The following is a 15,941-nucleotide window of genomic DNA, read 5'->3' as shown; positions in this document are numbered from 1 at the left end:
GAGACTTTTCCCTAAAACAATTACAGTATATTTATGTATTTGGGTAGATTATTTAAATTTATATTCTAGATAATGACAAGTATGTGGTTTTCACAGTTTTCCAAGCGTTCGGCCCCATGCACATGACTGTGGAAAAACTCTGCAATTGCGGACCGCAATATGGTCCGTAATTACAGACCTACCCGGTTCTATTGGCTACGGAAATGTGTCCGTGCTGTAAAACAGTGCCGGGAAATATGGAGCATGTCCTACTTTTCGGATATTGCGGGCTGTGCTCCTATACTTTGTATGGGAGCATGGCACGAAAATGCGGAGCGTGGGCATCGGCGGCCGGCCATGCCCGCAATCGTGGGCTGTGATTACAGTACGGCTGTGTGCATGAGGCCTTACCGTGCAATATTTCTCCAGAAGTGTAGATGCAAGGGAGGAGAGCCCTCTTTCTTAGGTTCTCGTTCATTAAAACCCATCACTTCTGAGAAAGCTTAATGAAGTAATAGAATACCCTAATATGTTATTTTAAAATGTATCTAATTTATATTAATGGGATAAACCTTTTAATTTTCCAGAGTAAAATGCACTGTCTTTTTAAGAACTGAGCCGACTTGTGGCTTAAGTGGGCGTGCCTTAGGGCTCATTCAGACCAGCGTGATTCTCGTCCTTGTGCTGTGCTTAGAAACAACGCGCATCCCATGACCCCATTGATTTCAATGGGGCCATTCACACATGCTTGAGTTTTTACGCAGCGAGTGTTCGTTGCGTGAAACTCACTGCATGTCCTGTAATGGTGCGTTTTCACGCACCTTAGCTGCCCATTGAAGTCAATGGGTGCGTAAAAACCACGAACAGCATCAATTACATTGAAAAAAATAAATAAGTGCTTGCAAGTGCGTGAAAAACACAAGCCACATGCAAAGCACACTGATGCAAAATGTAACACACACGGACAGATTTACAAGCGTTTTTTTTACGTGTGTAAATCTGTCACGCTCGTGTGAATGTAGCCTTAGTTTGAGATTTCCTACTTCAGAGCTGGGAGCAGTGGAGTTTTGTACCTTACACTGGACATTTCTGCTGTGATGTGGACAGTAGATAAGTTTACTGAGCACCAGTGTCTCTTCTGATAAACACACAGAGCCGATGATCCATTACTAATCTGGAGAATGTTGATAGTTAACTGCTTTATAACCATGGCATATCCTCCTTATAGTCCCTGTGTCTACTAGTGGGACTCTGCTGATTAACCCCTTACAAGCAGTTGTCACCTCGTAGCTGGGCTCTATAATATAAAGAGATTTTTTGTGCTGCCTGCAAAGTGTTACATTCCTCCTCTTCAGATAACCGCGCAGAAACCGTCCCCTTTCTCACAGTTCGAGTTCCCAGGGGAGCAGGAAATCTCATAAGTTCAACCGCTGCTAAAATTGAAAATTAAAACCTAGTCCATAGCATATGGCGGGAAATCCTCTGTTTTCCATTCGTATCATTTGTGGGGACACAGCACTATGGGTATAGGCTCATGTCACTAGGAGGCTAACAAGAAGTTTTGGCTTCGCCCAGGCAGGCCATACCCGAAGGAGGAAAACATGACCTCTTTCATGTCTGCTGCTATTTTTTTTTAATTTTAGTATTATTTATTTCTTTTCTCTCCTTAGCTGCAGGTGGGCTGTCAGCCTGCTCACTAGCCTAGTCAACCCCAGCAGGTGCCAGGAAACCAGACATTTCTCTGCTTCCCTCACTGCCGGCCACCTTACTTGCATCCACAGGGTGTAGTGCCAGTAACCCCATTATGGTTTGTGAGGTTACTTAGGAGGTGACACTGCACACTCCCGGAGACTCTGGAGGGGGGAGTATGAAAATCTCCCCCAAACAACCCCCCTGCCTGGATTTGCCCCTACCTTTGCCACTCATTAGAATGTATTTTCTTTATAAAAAAACTATGGGGGGACACATTTAATTGGGTTAATGAAGTCCCTATCTGAGGGGCAATTATTGACTGAGGAATAATGCTGCACTTTATCTACAGTGGGGCGGCTACTTTGCCGTTTATGGGGCCATTTCGCTCTATACTCTGTACACGTCCTGTCAGAGCTGCAGGCCAGGTTTGCTACTCCAGTCCCCAGCTAACCTCAGCACTCGCAGCAATTCTCAGTTGCACACGCCATGCCCCATGGTTGTAACATGGTGCTGGCGAGCCTATCGGCTCAGGAACAAGGCGGCTGTTCCAAAAGCGCAGGCCCTTGAAGAGTCAGGACTTCTCTTCCCACGGTGTTATAGTAGCCAGGCGCTGGCTGCCGCTGCCATTTTCCTACCGTTGATGCATAGCAAGGTTACTCCACTCCTGCTCCAGAATCCATTTTCTCTTCAGCCTCTCCTCATCTGCCAAGTGGTAGCCCAGCCTTAGGGCTGAATTATCTCTAATTGTGGCAGATATAATAAGCTTTTATGCGGCGAGCCTACCCCATCCTGTCTGCAGTGTCTGAAATCCAGGATATCCCCGGCTGCTCTGTTCCCCCTTCCTTCCCCAGGAAGTGGCTTATCCTAAATGGGGTCAGGTCTTAGGTGAGATTTGCGGATTCTCCTAAACCACGTTTGAGTCTTGGAGCACCTGCATTTCTAGATGGTGGCCTAACCCAATGGTCCTCCTTCCCCTCCCAGGAATTAGTGTACAGTCTGCCTCTCGTAGATTGATTATATATGAGGCGCAGAAGTGCCAGGGACAAGTCCCGCTCCATTTCAGGTTTCCTAGAATGGTTCCCTATCATGATCATTAAGGAGAAGATGCTTCCAATCAGGATCAGTCTATTTCTTCTAGTGTATCCTCTGATTCAGAATAAGAGCAGGACTCATAATTAACAGCTGCGATGAAGGCATTGATAGGTGCTGTCAGGGACACCTCATGTAAAGGGCGATCCCAACACACCTTTTCATGAAGAGGCACTTTTACAGCGCCCATGGCACCAAAGGCTATGCATTCCAAACCATAGAATTTCTTCCAACTCGCTATCTAAGGAATCCTAAAATCCGGACGTGTGTCTGGCTATTTCAAAACACATTTTTCTCTGTTTCCTTTCCAGGATGCCTTGATCTTGAAATGGTCAGTATCTTTTTCTGTGGATCCGCCTGTCTCCCATCTGTGAAGAGCACCAACATCCCACTGTTGGATGCTTCATCATTGTTGCCTTCTGGATGAGAGAATGGATTACCAAACAAAGTCTGCATTTGTGGCCGCAGTTTCTGCTCTGCGCCAGTCCTTCGCAGTCCGCAGCCTCCTTTCTGCTTTTAGGGATTTCGATCCTTTCCTAATTTATCCTCCCAAAAGTCTTTTACTTCACATAGACCAGACAAGACAATCTGCCCTATCCATGAAACCAGGCACCCATCTTTCAGGCCCAGTCCTGCCTGGCAACAGCGTCTCGGGGCGCAAAAGCCCTCAGCCAAAACATCTTCAGCCTGAAGTTGTCTCCCCACTTGTGCTGGTGTATCAGTGGGGGGAGGACTTCTTTCGTTCCACGAGACATGGTTTGTTCATGTGGACTGCACCAGAGTTTGAGATGTGGTGTGGACAGGTTACTAAATAGAGTTCTTGATCCTTTCCCCAGGTTGTTTCCTACTGACAACTGCACCTCACTCACCGGATTTACTTCTGCCTTTTCCAAGGCTGTACGCTCCCTACTCCTACAGAAGGTTATTGTTTAAGTTCCTCAGGCGGAACACACTTCAGGAATCTTATCGAGTCCCTTCACACCCCAGAGGGGCATATAATCTATGATTAAACAGCCTAATCCATCTGTGATCTGTTTGCTATGGGATAAGTCTCTGACTCTTTGGACAAGTTTATTCTAGAGACCTCTTTAGTTCGCCAGGAGTTGGCCATCACATTGGGTCGGTCCTTTACTCCAGTGGCTTGTAATCTCAACCGATACCAACGGTTCAGGGCACTTGGCTGATGGAGGGTTGTCCTTGCAGATCAACTTTCTGGAATTGTGGCAATCTTCCTGGCCCCTTTCCCATTGGATTCTCTTTACCCAGGGTTACCCAGTCAGGTCCCAGACCGACAACTCCATGGGGGTTGCTGATCTGATCCACCAACATTGCACCAGGACTCGGTCGGCAGTGCTCTCGGATTCTTCTATGGACGGGGTGTCCTGTTCCTCCTTTTAACTCTTCCCTTTCACTCTTTCCCAAAGTGCTCAAGAGAAAAGGCGTTCCCACAATCATGGTGGTGCTGGACTGGCCTCACCGGACCTGGTATGCTGACCTAGTAGTCTTCTTGCTTGCAGACATACTTTGACATCTTCCAACTCGACCCAACCTCCTTTCCCAAGGTCCGCTATTCCACCCCACGTTACATCAAATGCGTTTTAATAGTTTGGGTGTTGAAGCCGAGGTTCTGAGGGCCAGTGTCTCTCTGAGCTAGTCATCCAGACAATGTTGAAGGCCATGTGGATGACTCCTTTCTCCTGGTGTGGTGTAGTATCTGTCCGATGGTATGTTCCACACCTAGGATCTTGACCTTCCTTCAGTCAGGCCTTGATCTGGAATGTGGATGGTCTTCAATTAATGGTCCGGTTTCTGCTCTGCTCATATTTTGTCAGCGGGCTTTGGCACTTTGCTCTCAAGTGAAGATTTTCTGCAGGGTTGGCTGATGCGGTCCCGCCATTTAGGAATCCCTCTTAGTCTTGGGAGCTCAATTTGGACCTGGGTGCTCTTCAGGTTGCTCAGTTTGAACCCTTGAGGACGTTTCGCTTCATCTCCTTCCTGAAAGGTTGCTTTCATGGTGGCGATCAGTTCCATTAGATTGGTTTTGCGACTAGCTGCCTGTCCTGCTATTCTCCTTTTTATTTATTAATAGGGATAAGGTGGTTTTCCTGCTGGTCCCATCATTCCTCCTGGCGGTAGTCTCAGCTTTTCATATAAATTAGGAGAGTGTCCTCCTTTCTTTCTGCTATTCCCAATCTCATCCAAGGGAACGACTTTTACATTGCTTTGACATAGTGAGAGCAGTCCCCGTCTATCTGGCTGTAACTGTCATTTTCGGCGCCCGATTCTCTTTTTGACATTCCTGAAGGGCCACACAAGGGATTGGCAGCGTCCAATGCCTCCATTGCGCATTGGATCCGATCTGTGATTTCGGAGGCATATCAATTCAAGAGTAGAGTTCCACCTCTTTGGATGACTGCCCATTTTTCTAGGGCTGTTTCTGCTACCTAGTCGGTCTGGCTTCAGATGCTCAGGTCTTCAGGCAGCCGGGCGTTACGCGGGTCGCATTGCTGTACTTTTCCTTTAATTTCTTCCCACCCTCTGGTATTGCTTTAGAATGTCCCATGGTGCTGTGTCCCCCAATGATCTAAATGCGTAAATTGAATTATTGTACGCATCATAAAAAAAATTCTCGTTGTATTCATTGGGGGGGGGTTGGCACAGATCCCGCCGTCCTTTTCTTTTGTTTGTTCCAGGCACGGGTCATGTTTTCCTGTCAATTTGGTTAGTTTTTCTCCCAGTACTGTGGACTACTTGTGGTTTTTATAATTTCCTACTGCTTTCTGTACAAACTGATTTAGCCAGTGTCTGTGGGAAGGGTATGGCCTGCCTGGGTGGAGCCAAGGCTTCTTCCTATCTAGTGTTTGCCTCCTAGTGGCAGTAGCCTATACCCATGGTGCTGTGTCTCCCAATAATACAATGAGCAAGTTTTTACAAGGAGTACAAAAAAAAAAAAATTTTTTTTGAAGACTATTTCCAAATATGTTTGTATTCATTTCCTATTACTTCCTGAGTTTTTTTTCTTAGAAATGATGGGTCCTCTTTTAAATATTTTTTTTTTCCCATTCTTTCCTGGCAGTATGTCTCTACTCAGTCAGCAGCCATTTTTATCATTGGTACTAACCTGTTTAAAGGGGCAAGACGAACAGCGGGAGGGGCTATTGACGTCTTTGTACAGTCAGGTGCAACAGGTAAGTCCATCATTTCATGATAAAGCTGTTTTTTTGCTGGTGATTGACCATTCATGTATTCTTATTATATGATATCTGTTTCCATGGTGTGTTACGATTTTATGACTACATGGCATAACTGCCAAGATGGTCCTGGTACCAGAGCAATTCAGTATTATCTTATGGAAACCAGGAGGTTCTCTGGAATTCCGTTTTTGAATCAACTTTTGTAACTTCTGCAGTCTTTTTATTAAAGGTTTAATTTTCATAACTAATCAACTAGTTTACAGAACTCTTTTTATTTATTTAGTTTTTTTTAATTCTATATCTTTTCCAGATTGTTAGTAACTGGCGAGATGATCAGTATCAAGATGACTGTAAAACCCCTCAGCTTCTCCATGATGTATTGAAGCTCAGGTTGAACTTGGTGAGTAAATGTTTCTGGTGTCCTCTGCTAGAGGTCTATCGCATAAAAGGGGTGTTACCATCTTATAATGTATGGCATATCATTGGGGTTAGCTATAACATTGATTGGTGGGCGTCCCATCCCTTTTCACATCGGCACTTCAGAAGTTCTTTACCGGCATCGGGTGGGGTGCTCCTGAAGCCCAGGCTGTTGCTAACAGACTTGAACTTCATGGCAATGATCGGAGACCACTAGCAGTGGTCTCCGATCATGTTTAACCCGTGAGAAGCGGGCTCCCTCTCTCACCCCATCGGCACCCGATGGTTTCTATGGCAGCTGGGGGCCTAACAGGTATTCACTAGAGGTAGACGTGGGGGCCTTTGTTAGACAGCTGCGTTGACTATGAACTTGATATAACACAGTGGACCAAAGTCCTGTTTTCAGATGAAAGTAAATTTTGCATTTCATTTGGAAATCAAGGTCCCAGAGTCTGGAGGAAGAGTGGATTGGCATCAATCCAAGTTGCTTGTGGTCCATTGTGAAGTTTCCACTGTCATTGATGGTTTGGGGAGCCATGTCATCTGCTGGTGTTGGTCCACTGTGTTATATCAAGTCCAGAGTCAACGCAGCTGTCTACCAGTAAATTTTTGAGTACTTCATGTTTCCCTCTGCTGACAAGCTTTATGGAGATACTGATTTCATTTTCCAGCAGGACTTGGCACCTGCCCACACTGCAGAAAGTACCAATACCTGTTTTAATAACCTCAGTATCACTGTGCTTGATTGGCCAGCAAACTCGCCTGACATAGATTCTCTATGGGGTTTTGTCAAGAACAAGATGAGACACCAGACCCAACAATGCAGACGAGCTCAAGGCCGCTATCAAAGCAACCTGGGCTTCCATAACACCTCCGCAGTGCCACAGGCTGTTCACCCCCATGCCACGCCGCATTGATGCAATAATTCATGCAAAAGGAGCTTCGACCAAGCGTTGAGTGCATATACTGTACATACTTTTCAGTAGGCCAACATTTTGGTATTAAAAATCATTTTTGAAATTGGGCTTATATTCTAATTTTCTGAGACACTTTATTTTGTGGTTTTCATTATCTGTTAGCTATACACAACCTTTAAAAGAAATAAATGCTGGAAATGGATCACTCTGTGTGTAATGAATCTATATAATATTACTTTCACTTTTTGAATGGAATTACTGAAATTAACTTTTTGATAATCTAATTAATTGAAAAGTGTGTGTGTATATATATATATTATGTGTGTGTGTGTGTGTGTGTGTGTGTGTGTGTATATATATATATACACACCTAGATATAGACACGCACACACACACATATATATATATATATATATATATATATATATATATATATACACACACACACATACACACACATATATATGTATACACACACATATATATGTATACACACACATATATATGTATACACACACATATATATGTATACACACACATATATATGTATACACACACATATATATGTACACACGCACACATATATAACACACACACGCACATATATTACACACGCATACACACACACACACGCATATATACACACACACGCATACACACACACATATATATATATATATATATATATATATATATATACACACACACGCATATATACACACATGCATACACACATATACACACACAGCTGGGACCACAGTCACCAAGAAAACCATTGGTAACACATTACGCCGTAATGGATTAAAATCCTGCAGTGCCCGCAAGGTCCCCCTGCTCAAGAAGGCACATGTACAGGCCCGTCTGAAGTTTGCAAATGAACATCTGGATGATTCTGAGAGTGATTGGGAGAAGGTGCTGTGGTCAGATGAGACTAAAATTGAGCTCTTTGGCATTAACTCAACTCGCCGTGTTTTGAGGAAGAGAAATGCTGCCTATGACCCAAAAGAACAACGTCCCCACTGTCAAGCATGGAGGTGGAAACATTATGTTTTGGGGGTGTTTCTCTGCTAAGGGCAGAGGACTACTTCACCGCATCAATGGGAGAATGGATGGAGCCATGTACCGTCAAATCCTGAGTGACAACCTCCTTCCCTCCACCAGGACATTAAAAATGGCTTGTGGCTGGGTCTTCCAGCACGACAATGACCCGAAACATATATCCAAGGCAACAAAGGAGTGGCTCAAAGAGAAGCACATTAAGGTCATGGAGTGGCTTAGCCAGTCTCCAGACCTTAATCCCATCGAAAACTTATGGAGGGAGCAGAAGATCCGAGTTGCCAAGCGACCGCCTCGAAATCGTAATGATTTATAGATGATCTGCATAGAGGACTGGGCCAAAATTCCATCTAACATGTGTGCACACCTCATCATCAACTACAAAAAACGTCTGACTGCTGTGCTTGCCAACAAGGGTTTTGCCACCAAGTATTAAGTCTTGTTTGCCAAAGGGATCAAAGACTTATTTCGCTGTGCACAATGCAAATTAAATATATATAATTTTGACAATGTGATTTTCTGTTTTTTGTTTTTTTTTATATAATCGATCTCTCACTGGTAAAATTAACCTAGCCTAAAAATTCTAGACTGTTCATGACTTTGACAGTGGGAAAACGTACAAAATCAGCAAGGGATCAAATACTTATTTCCTTCACTGTATGTGTGTGTGTCTATATATATATATATATATATATATATATATATATATATATATATATATATACATACATATGTGTGTGGGTATATGTATGTGTGTATATATATATATATATATATATATATATATATATATATATATATATATATATATATATATATTACGATACAATTTTACTATGTGTTAGTAATATAATTATTATTTTTTTTTTTTCATTTTCTTTTTATCTTCAGGTGGGTGGAATGTTTGATACAGTTCAGCGCAGCACTCAACAGACGACAGAATGGGCAGTATTGCTCCTGGATATTATAAGTAGTGGCACTGTGGACATGCAGTCTAATAAGTAATTACCTTCTGTACCTCGTGCATCACACATATGCTACACTTTGTAGGAGTTTTTCAAGAATATCTTTGAAACCGAGAAGACTGCTTGCCTCAGTAGGTTGCTTCTGCTAGATTTACATTTTGCCTACCAAGCGGCAAAAAAGATTGGATTATTATCCCTGTCATGGTATGGTCCTGTCCCGAAGCCTTTTCTGAACTTGTATTCCATCAATATAAATTATTTGCCATGGAGAATTTTCTGCCACAAATTTTGCAGTTTGACACGCTTGGCTTTCACCCATAAATACACACATGTAAAACACACAAAAAAAGCGTCAGAAAATGTCCAGCTTTATAATTTGTAGAATGGAAAGTTGCTGTTGTGTTATTTCCTTTATCTTTTGATGAATTTACAGTTCCATATTTTAACTAAGGGCCTGTTCACATCAGCGTTGGCTTTCTGTTCCGGGGTTTTGTCGTAGGTTTCCGTCGGGTGAACCCCGCAACGGAAAGTCAAACTGAAACAAGCTGTGGTTTCGGTTTGACTTTCTGTTGCGGGGTTCACCCGACGGAAACCGGAACGGAAAGCCAAAGCTGATGTGAACAGGCCCTAAGTAGCATTGACATCTCCTCTTTTTACTTTGCAGTGAGCTCTTCACCACTGTGCTGGACATGCTGAGTGTGCTTATTAATGGAACTTTGGCTGCTGATATGTCCAGCATCTCACAAGGCAGCATGGAGGAGAACAAAAGGGCATATATGAATTTAGTGAAGAAGCTCCGGGTATTTATTTTTTTGTTTGTTTGAATAACCTGGAGCTTTACAAATTGATTTCATGAAAAAAAAAAACCCGAAAAGGCTCTCTTTCTTAATTGCTCGCTCGTTCTCTTGCTCATTTGCTCGCTCTCTTGTTCATTTGCTCGCACTCTTTTGCGTTCGCTCTTTCTCAACGCTCGCTTTTCCTTCACTCACTTTTTTTCTGTTACTGCAGAAGGAGTTAGGTGACCGTCAGTCGGAGAGTTTGGAGAAAGTACGCCAGCTGTTGCCCTTACCAAAGCAGACGCGGGATGTAATTACTTGTGAACCTCAGGGATCTCTTATTGACACCAAAGGAAATAAGATTGCTGGCTTTGACTCCATCTTCAAGAAAGAGGTGAATATAATTGCTTAAAAATAGTAAAATTCCACTTAAAAAAAATAAAATAAGTTTACTAGTATTTAAATTACAGGAATGCATTCCTCATGGTAAACAGACAGAAGAGAAAATTCCCCAAAATTTAAAATAGAATTTCTTATTAATTGCTGCAGAACAGCAAAGAAAAATGTGAATGAGGTTGCAATCTTTTCAATAATATCCAAATGCTCTTTTTAACATCTTCCGGCGCAATGACGTACTTTTGCATCGTGGTGGGGGAGGTAATGTTCGGAGTGGGCTCACCCGCTGAGCCTGCTCCGTACGCAGCAGCCGTCAGCTGTGTTTTTCACTTGACTCCCGGGAATAACAGCCAGGAACAGCGATAGCGCTGTTCCTGGCTATTTAAACCCTTAGATGCTCTGATCAAGCACGATCGCAGCATCTAAGACATTACAAACGGGGCACCCTCCTCTGACAGTTCATCGGCCCGGCCGATGCTATCGGGGAGTGCCAGTGGTTGTCATGGCAGCCCAGTGGCCTTAATGAAGGTCCACAGGACTGCCTTTCTTCATCTCCTGTTAAGCCGGGTCTCTGGCACGGCTTAACAGGAGCCTGTAAAAATGATAATACATTGATACACTAGTCTAGATCTAGGGAAAAAGCTGGAGTAGAGTATCAATAGCGAGCATGTAGCCCAGATATTGGGGTAGAACCTCATTCACTCAGAGCTATAAACATATATATAAACTGTCCCTGTCTGGACTAATAATAGCAAAATGTGCATTCACAGTCAATGTTTTCAGATCAACACCTAACGTGTTACTGCATCCTTTGTTTAGATAGGATGTTTCCTCAGCGGTATGTATTGTATGACAAGGCAGGCTCCCACACAGTTTTGTGCACAGTTCCGAGCCCCCTGTCAGCTTAGATATTCAGCTATCAGCACGGCAATGGTATCTGACCTTGGCGCGTGAGATGGAAGACGGCTATTTAAAAGCGAAGCCACGCCCATCAGAGGCTGGGCAAGTTACTCATTCGTCCAATAAGGCGGCGCCACATCATACTGACGCCCATCCCTCTTGGAGGCTTGTCCACATTATCCCTTCCTGAGCAAACTCAGCGTCATGTTACCATGGGAACCTTAAAGTGGCTTGCAAGCATAGCAGTGCATTATAAAGACAGGAGGCACTGCAATAAAACAAATAAATAATGAGCATCCAGAAGACATAACAGTGAAAGCAAGTGATTAACCAATGCCCCATATCACGGGTAAACAGTCAACACTTCATATAGACAAGATTGCATTAGATATTTGATGCAAAGTGCATTCTAAATAGAATGGCAACCATAAGGTAGGGCGCAATTTTAAGAAAACCGAATGATCCAGAGTGGAACCAGAACACTCAAAAAAAAAATATGTATGCGAAATATCATTAAGTCCCCCCTGATTTAAGAGTCTGTAACACTAATATCCAGCGTGCCTCTCGTTGAAGAATACGTCTATCTCAATCACCCTATCTCGACTGGGGACGCACCCTCGAGCCCTTGAAATTTTAAATTGATCACCATGGTGTTTATCCCAAATAAGACGTGAGATTGGAGTGTCAGCTCGCTTCTCATTGTCATTAATATGCTCCCTGATTCCTGTGCAGAACTCCCTAATGGTTTTATCCACATATTGAATCTTTCAGCTACATGTCATCAGGTATACCACACCCTGGGTCTTGCAATTTATAAAGTCGTAACTTTTATAGGTACGACCTGATGCAGTATTCACATAACTTTTGCTCACTCAGAGAGATTTGCAGGCTTTACAAGAACCACGGCAGTAAGTACCTGTTGGGGGCTTAGATATCCATGTTTGATGAGTGACTGGTTTCATATGACTCTGAACCAGTCTGTCCCTCAAATTACGTCCTCTTGGGTAGGAGATAGCTGGTCTATCATCTAAAAGCCCCCCTCATCGGGATCCTTTTTTAGTAGGAGGCAGACATAGATCTGGTTCTCCAGATTTGTTTTGCCAATCGTGTTTAGTTAGCATTCTCCTTTTTATTCTAGGATTGGGGAACAAGGAAGGTTGGGCCTCCCTTTTCCTCCCACCAGGCAACAAGGGAGCAGTGCTGAGGAAGTCACGTTGTCTCCTCTTGCCGACGGCTAGACTACAGCACGACAGGCCAGTTTTGGCTGCCCTTTTCGCCAGCAGAGATGGAGACAGTCAACGGCAATTGCCCCTGACCGTCTGCCTACCAAAGCGTGCGCGTAGCAAAAGCCTCAAGACCTGCTCTACAGACAATCACGCCGGTAGACATTTAACATGGGTGAGTATACTACCTTCCCTGGACCTGACCCTCCAGTCTCCACTATGGCGTCCATATCTTCACTCAGATCCTACCACAGGTGGACATACTGCCTATTATTCTCTTCCCTGCATTGCGGGCGAGTATCTGCCCTTCATGCGCCCCACCTCCATTGCCTTCTGACGGGCCTCACATGGGGAGTTGTGCCTTTTCTTCTCCCAGCATTGGCATTGCTTGGCTCCTTCCATTCCCGCAGCTGTGGCTGGTCTGTATGTCCGGGCAAGTCCTAGTTTTTGTCTCGAAGCCTAGCTTGGTCCCGCAGTAGCTCTGCCCACTTTTTCCTAGGCGGCTCTAGCTTGTCCCACCTGGGAATCATGTAATTGTGCTCCTGGGAATAACACAGGCCTAGAGGGTCCTTCTCTGCTTCCTACTCTTAAGTAGGAGTTTTCTCCAGCTCCTGCATCACGCGAACGTGCCACCGCTCCATGTGGGACTGACCTTATTTTACATTGCCTAATTCTGGTAGACTCTGCCTTTTATCCTTGGGGAGGGCAGGTATTTTCCTCAACAGATCTTTTTCCCCACAAGCCCGTTAAAAAAAAAAAAGTTAGACCGCTCTCCTCAGGGTGTGTTAATTGCTCCATTCCACCAGATAGAGCCCTGTGTCATCCCACCAAACAGACACCCTCTCCTATGTTACTGGCTTTCTTTCGCCATTTTCAGGCGTAAAACCACTGGCCAGGATTACTTCACTTCCTCTTCCTGCACCTGTTCAGAGCCCCATCTGCAGACTGCCCTAGAACCATCTGTGACCCTGGGTACTAGTGTCCCTCCTTCAGACCAGTACGCTTCCTGTCAGTATGTTGTGGATCTCACCAGGATTTTTTTTAAACCATGGTGACTTCATGGGTCGCCTCCACTCTCTTTGAGCATTTTCCGATTTTTCTTTTCAGAAGGATGTGTAGCTACAAGTGCGCCTGCTCACGCTCTTAGGCATCAAATTGACAACTGGTCGTAACATTTAAATGAAGTTTCGCATCTGCGTAATGCATATTTTTGGATTTTGGACACTATATTAATAGACCATGCCCAACGTGTCTAAAGTAAAGAGTTCAGTCTGTATAACCACATGAATGCCTACTAATAGTCATAATCATAGTAGTCTAGAGTGGAAAGGTAAGTATTTTAATTGTCTTCTTTTTTATGAAATGCCTATGACTATACTGCATAATTATATTGCATCGACATGTATAGAGCCGCATTTCATATGTGCAGTCTAATAAAAGGTGATTCAATTCTGATGACAATGAGCTTAAATGCTCTTTTCAAGCACTACCCGTTGGATAGGGTTGAGGTGTTTGATCTTTCACTTTTGCATAAAGTTCTTCAGTTTGTAGTTCTGCCCTCATTTCTATCTTTGGTACACTCTCTGGTGGTGCTGTCATTGTAAGGGGGAAAGCAGTAATTACACTTACTGTTAATTTTCTTTCCTCAGACCATGACTGCCCCCTTATATTTCCACCCTAGTTCTTCTGCTTTTTCCATGTGGTGGTAATGGGGTAATTGGGGTGTATGCAAAAAGAAAAAAAACAACTTCTATTAAACTGCATTAACCAAAAGGAGCTCCCTATGGGTCTCGGTAATTCACTGAGGTTTCCTATCCCACGGGGCAGACCTGCTCTCTGGTGGTGCTGTCATGGTTGGACGAAACAAAGTTACCAGTGAGTGTAATTACCGTTTTCTCCTTCAGAGAGTCATCAAGCGCAGATGCGAGACTTCATTTGATCGAGGAGTTAGCTTAGTGCACGAGCAGGCGCACTTGTAACCACATATCCTTCTAAAAGTATCAGAAAATGTGCAATTATCGCCACCGCTGTAAAATCTAGGTCTATGAGCAAGCACAGTGACACAATGTTACAAAATCTGTAAGTATAGGAGCATGCACCTTTCTTTTATATCGCTGGGCCAATAGTATAAAGTGCATTTGTTGACATGGGCACTGCAGGTATTCAATTCTCTGGTCAGAGTACAGCATTTGTCTCGTTTCTCCTGAAGATGATGTTGGGGACATGCTGTTTAGTTTTAATTAGTTGCTGCTCAGCTCTGATATTCGCCAATACTATTTGCCACCGATTGTCAGTGATATAATGAAATTTGATGTAGTTAACTGGCTGTATACCGAAATCGCTATTGATGTAGAACCACTACTGGATGTATAAAAATAAACAATATTTGCGAGTGGCAAGATATTCTGGTCACCCACATGAAGTTGCTGTGAAGTTAACTGCACCATATATACATCTCCTGCTATTCATCCGCTTGATCAGTAAGTGTTCTTAATCTATTTGTCCAACAACACAACATGCTTATTATTTATTGAACAATATTAAAAGCTTTTTATTTTATTTAATTGATGGTTTGGATATGGTTTGCCTCCCCATTTACCAACCACCTCTGTTGCCCTCATGAGAGATTTCCTTCAAGCGCGCCTTCATTGGTGATATTGATTTTGCAGATGTACTATCCAAGGAAGGGAAGAATCCTCCTAACAATTATTTTCAGAAACCAAACGCTAGAAAAACCACTAACTCTTCCTGCCAACCTGGTGTCGAAATGGATGTTCTCACTTACAGTGGATTATATGCTGTTCCAACTCTCCAAGACTATCACGCTCCTTATAATGCCTTGGAGTCTACGAACACGCTGATGGAGACTCTCGCCACATATCCTCATTGCGCTTTCACTTGCCTTTTCGGAGTCTACGGACAGGATCATGGAGACTCTCGCCAAATCTTTTCATGGCGCATTCAGCCGCTTTCTCAGAGTCTACGGACAGGCTTATGGAGGGTCTTGCCAAATCTGCCTTTGAAGTGGCCACTTCCGCTACCTAATTAGCTTTTGCATCCGATTGGGTATCTAAGTCCGTGCACGAGTTGGCAAAAACAGCTCCAACATGGAATCCTGACTGGGGCCCGGCAGAATACCTAGCAGATCTTGCTAACCAGATTGCCCACGCTGCAATGGTTCTTTGTTCGGGATCTCGGGAACCCAGTCAGATGCTCCACTCAAACAGTTTGAAATTTGTGCCTTTGCCTGCTGACATGGGACTGCATCCTCTAAGATGTTGTAGCCTCTAAAAAGTTCTTGGCTGACCTTCCTTAATTCAGGAACCAGTTTGTTTGG

General features: G+C 43.7%; 1 protein-coding gene across 2 annotated transcripts in view; it reads left to right on the top strand.

Annotated features, from left to right (window-relative positions):
- The window catches only part of MED12 (mediator complex subunit 12), a 155,821-nt gene that overhangs the window by 117,758 nt on the left and 22,122 nt on the right, over positions 1 to 15,941 (top strand). For both annotated transcript variants that reach the window (XM_075835691.1, XM_075835690.1), the window contains exons 31-35: positions 5,837 to 5,948; positions 6,265 to 6,354; positions 9,236 to 9,345; positions 9,974 to 10,109; positions 10,318 to 10,479. In XM_075835691.1, the coding sequence (XP_075691806.1) occupies positions 5,837 to 5,948; positions 6,265 to 6,354; positions 9,236 to 9,345; positions 9,974 to 10,109; positions 10,318 to 10,479 (610 nt within the window). The remainder of the gene's footprint in view (positions 1 to 5,836; positions 5,949 to 6,264; positions 6,355 to 9,235; positions 9,346 to 9,973; positions 10,110 to 10,317; positions 10,480 to 15,941) is intronic.

The sequence above is a fragment of the Rhinoderma darwinii genome, chromosome 8 (genome assembly GCF_050947455.1).
Source record: "Rhinoderma darwinii isolate aRhiDar2 chromosome 8, aRhiDar2.hap1, whole genome shotgun sequence".
In the NCBI taxonomy this organism is placed as follows: domain Eukaryota; kingdom Metazoa; phylum Chordata; class Amphibia; order Anura; family Rhinodermatidae; genus Rhinoderma; species Rhinoderma darwinii.
The sequence above is the reverse complement of the archived record's forward strand: the minus strand, read 5'-3'. Positions and strand labels throughout refer to the sequence as shown.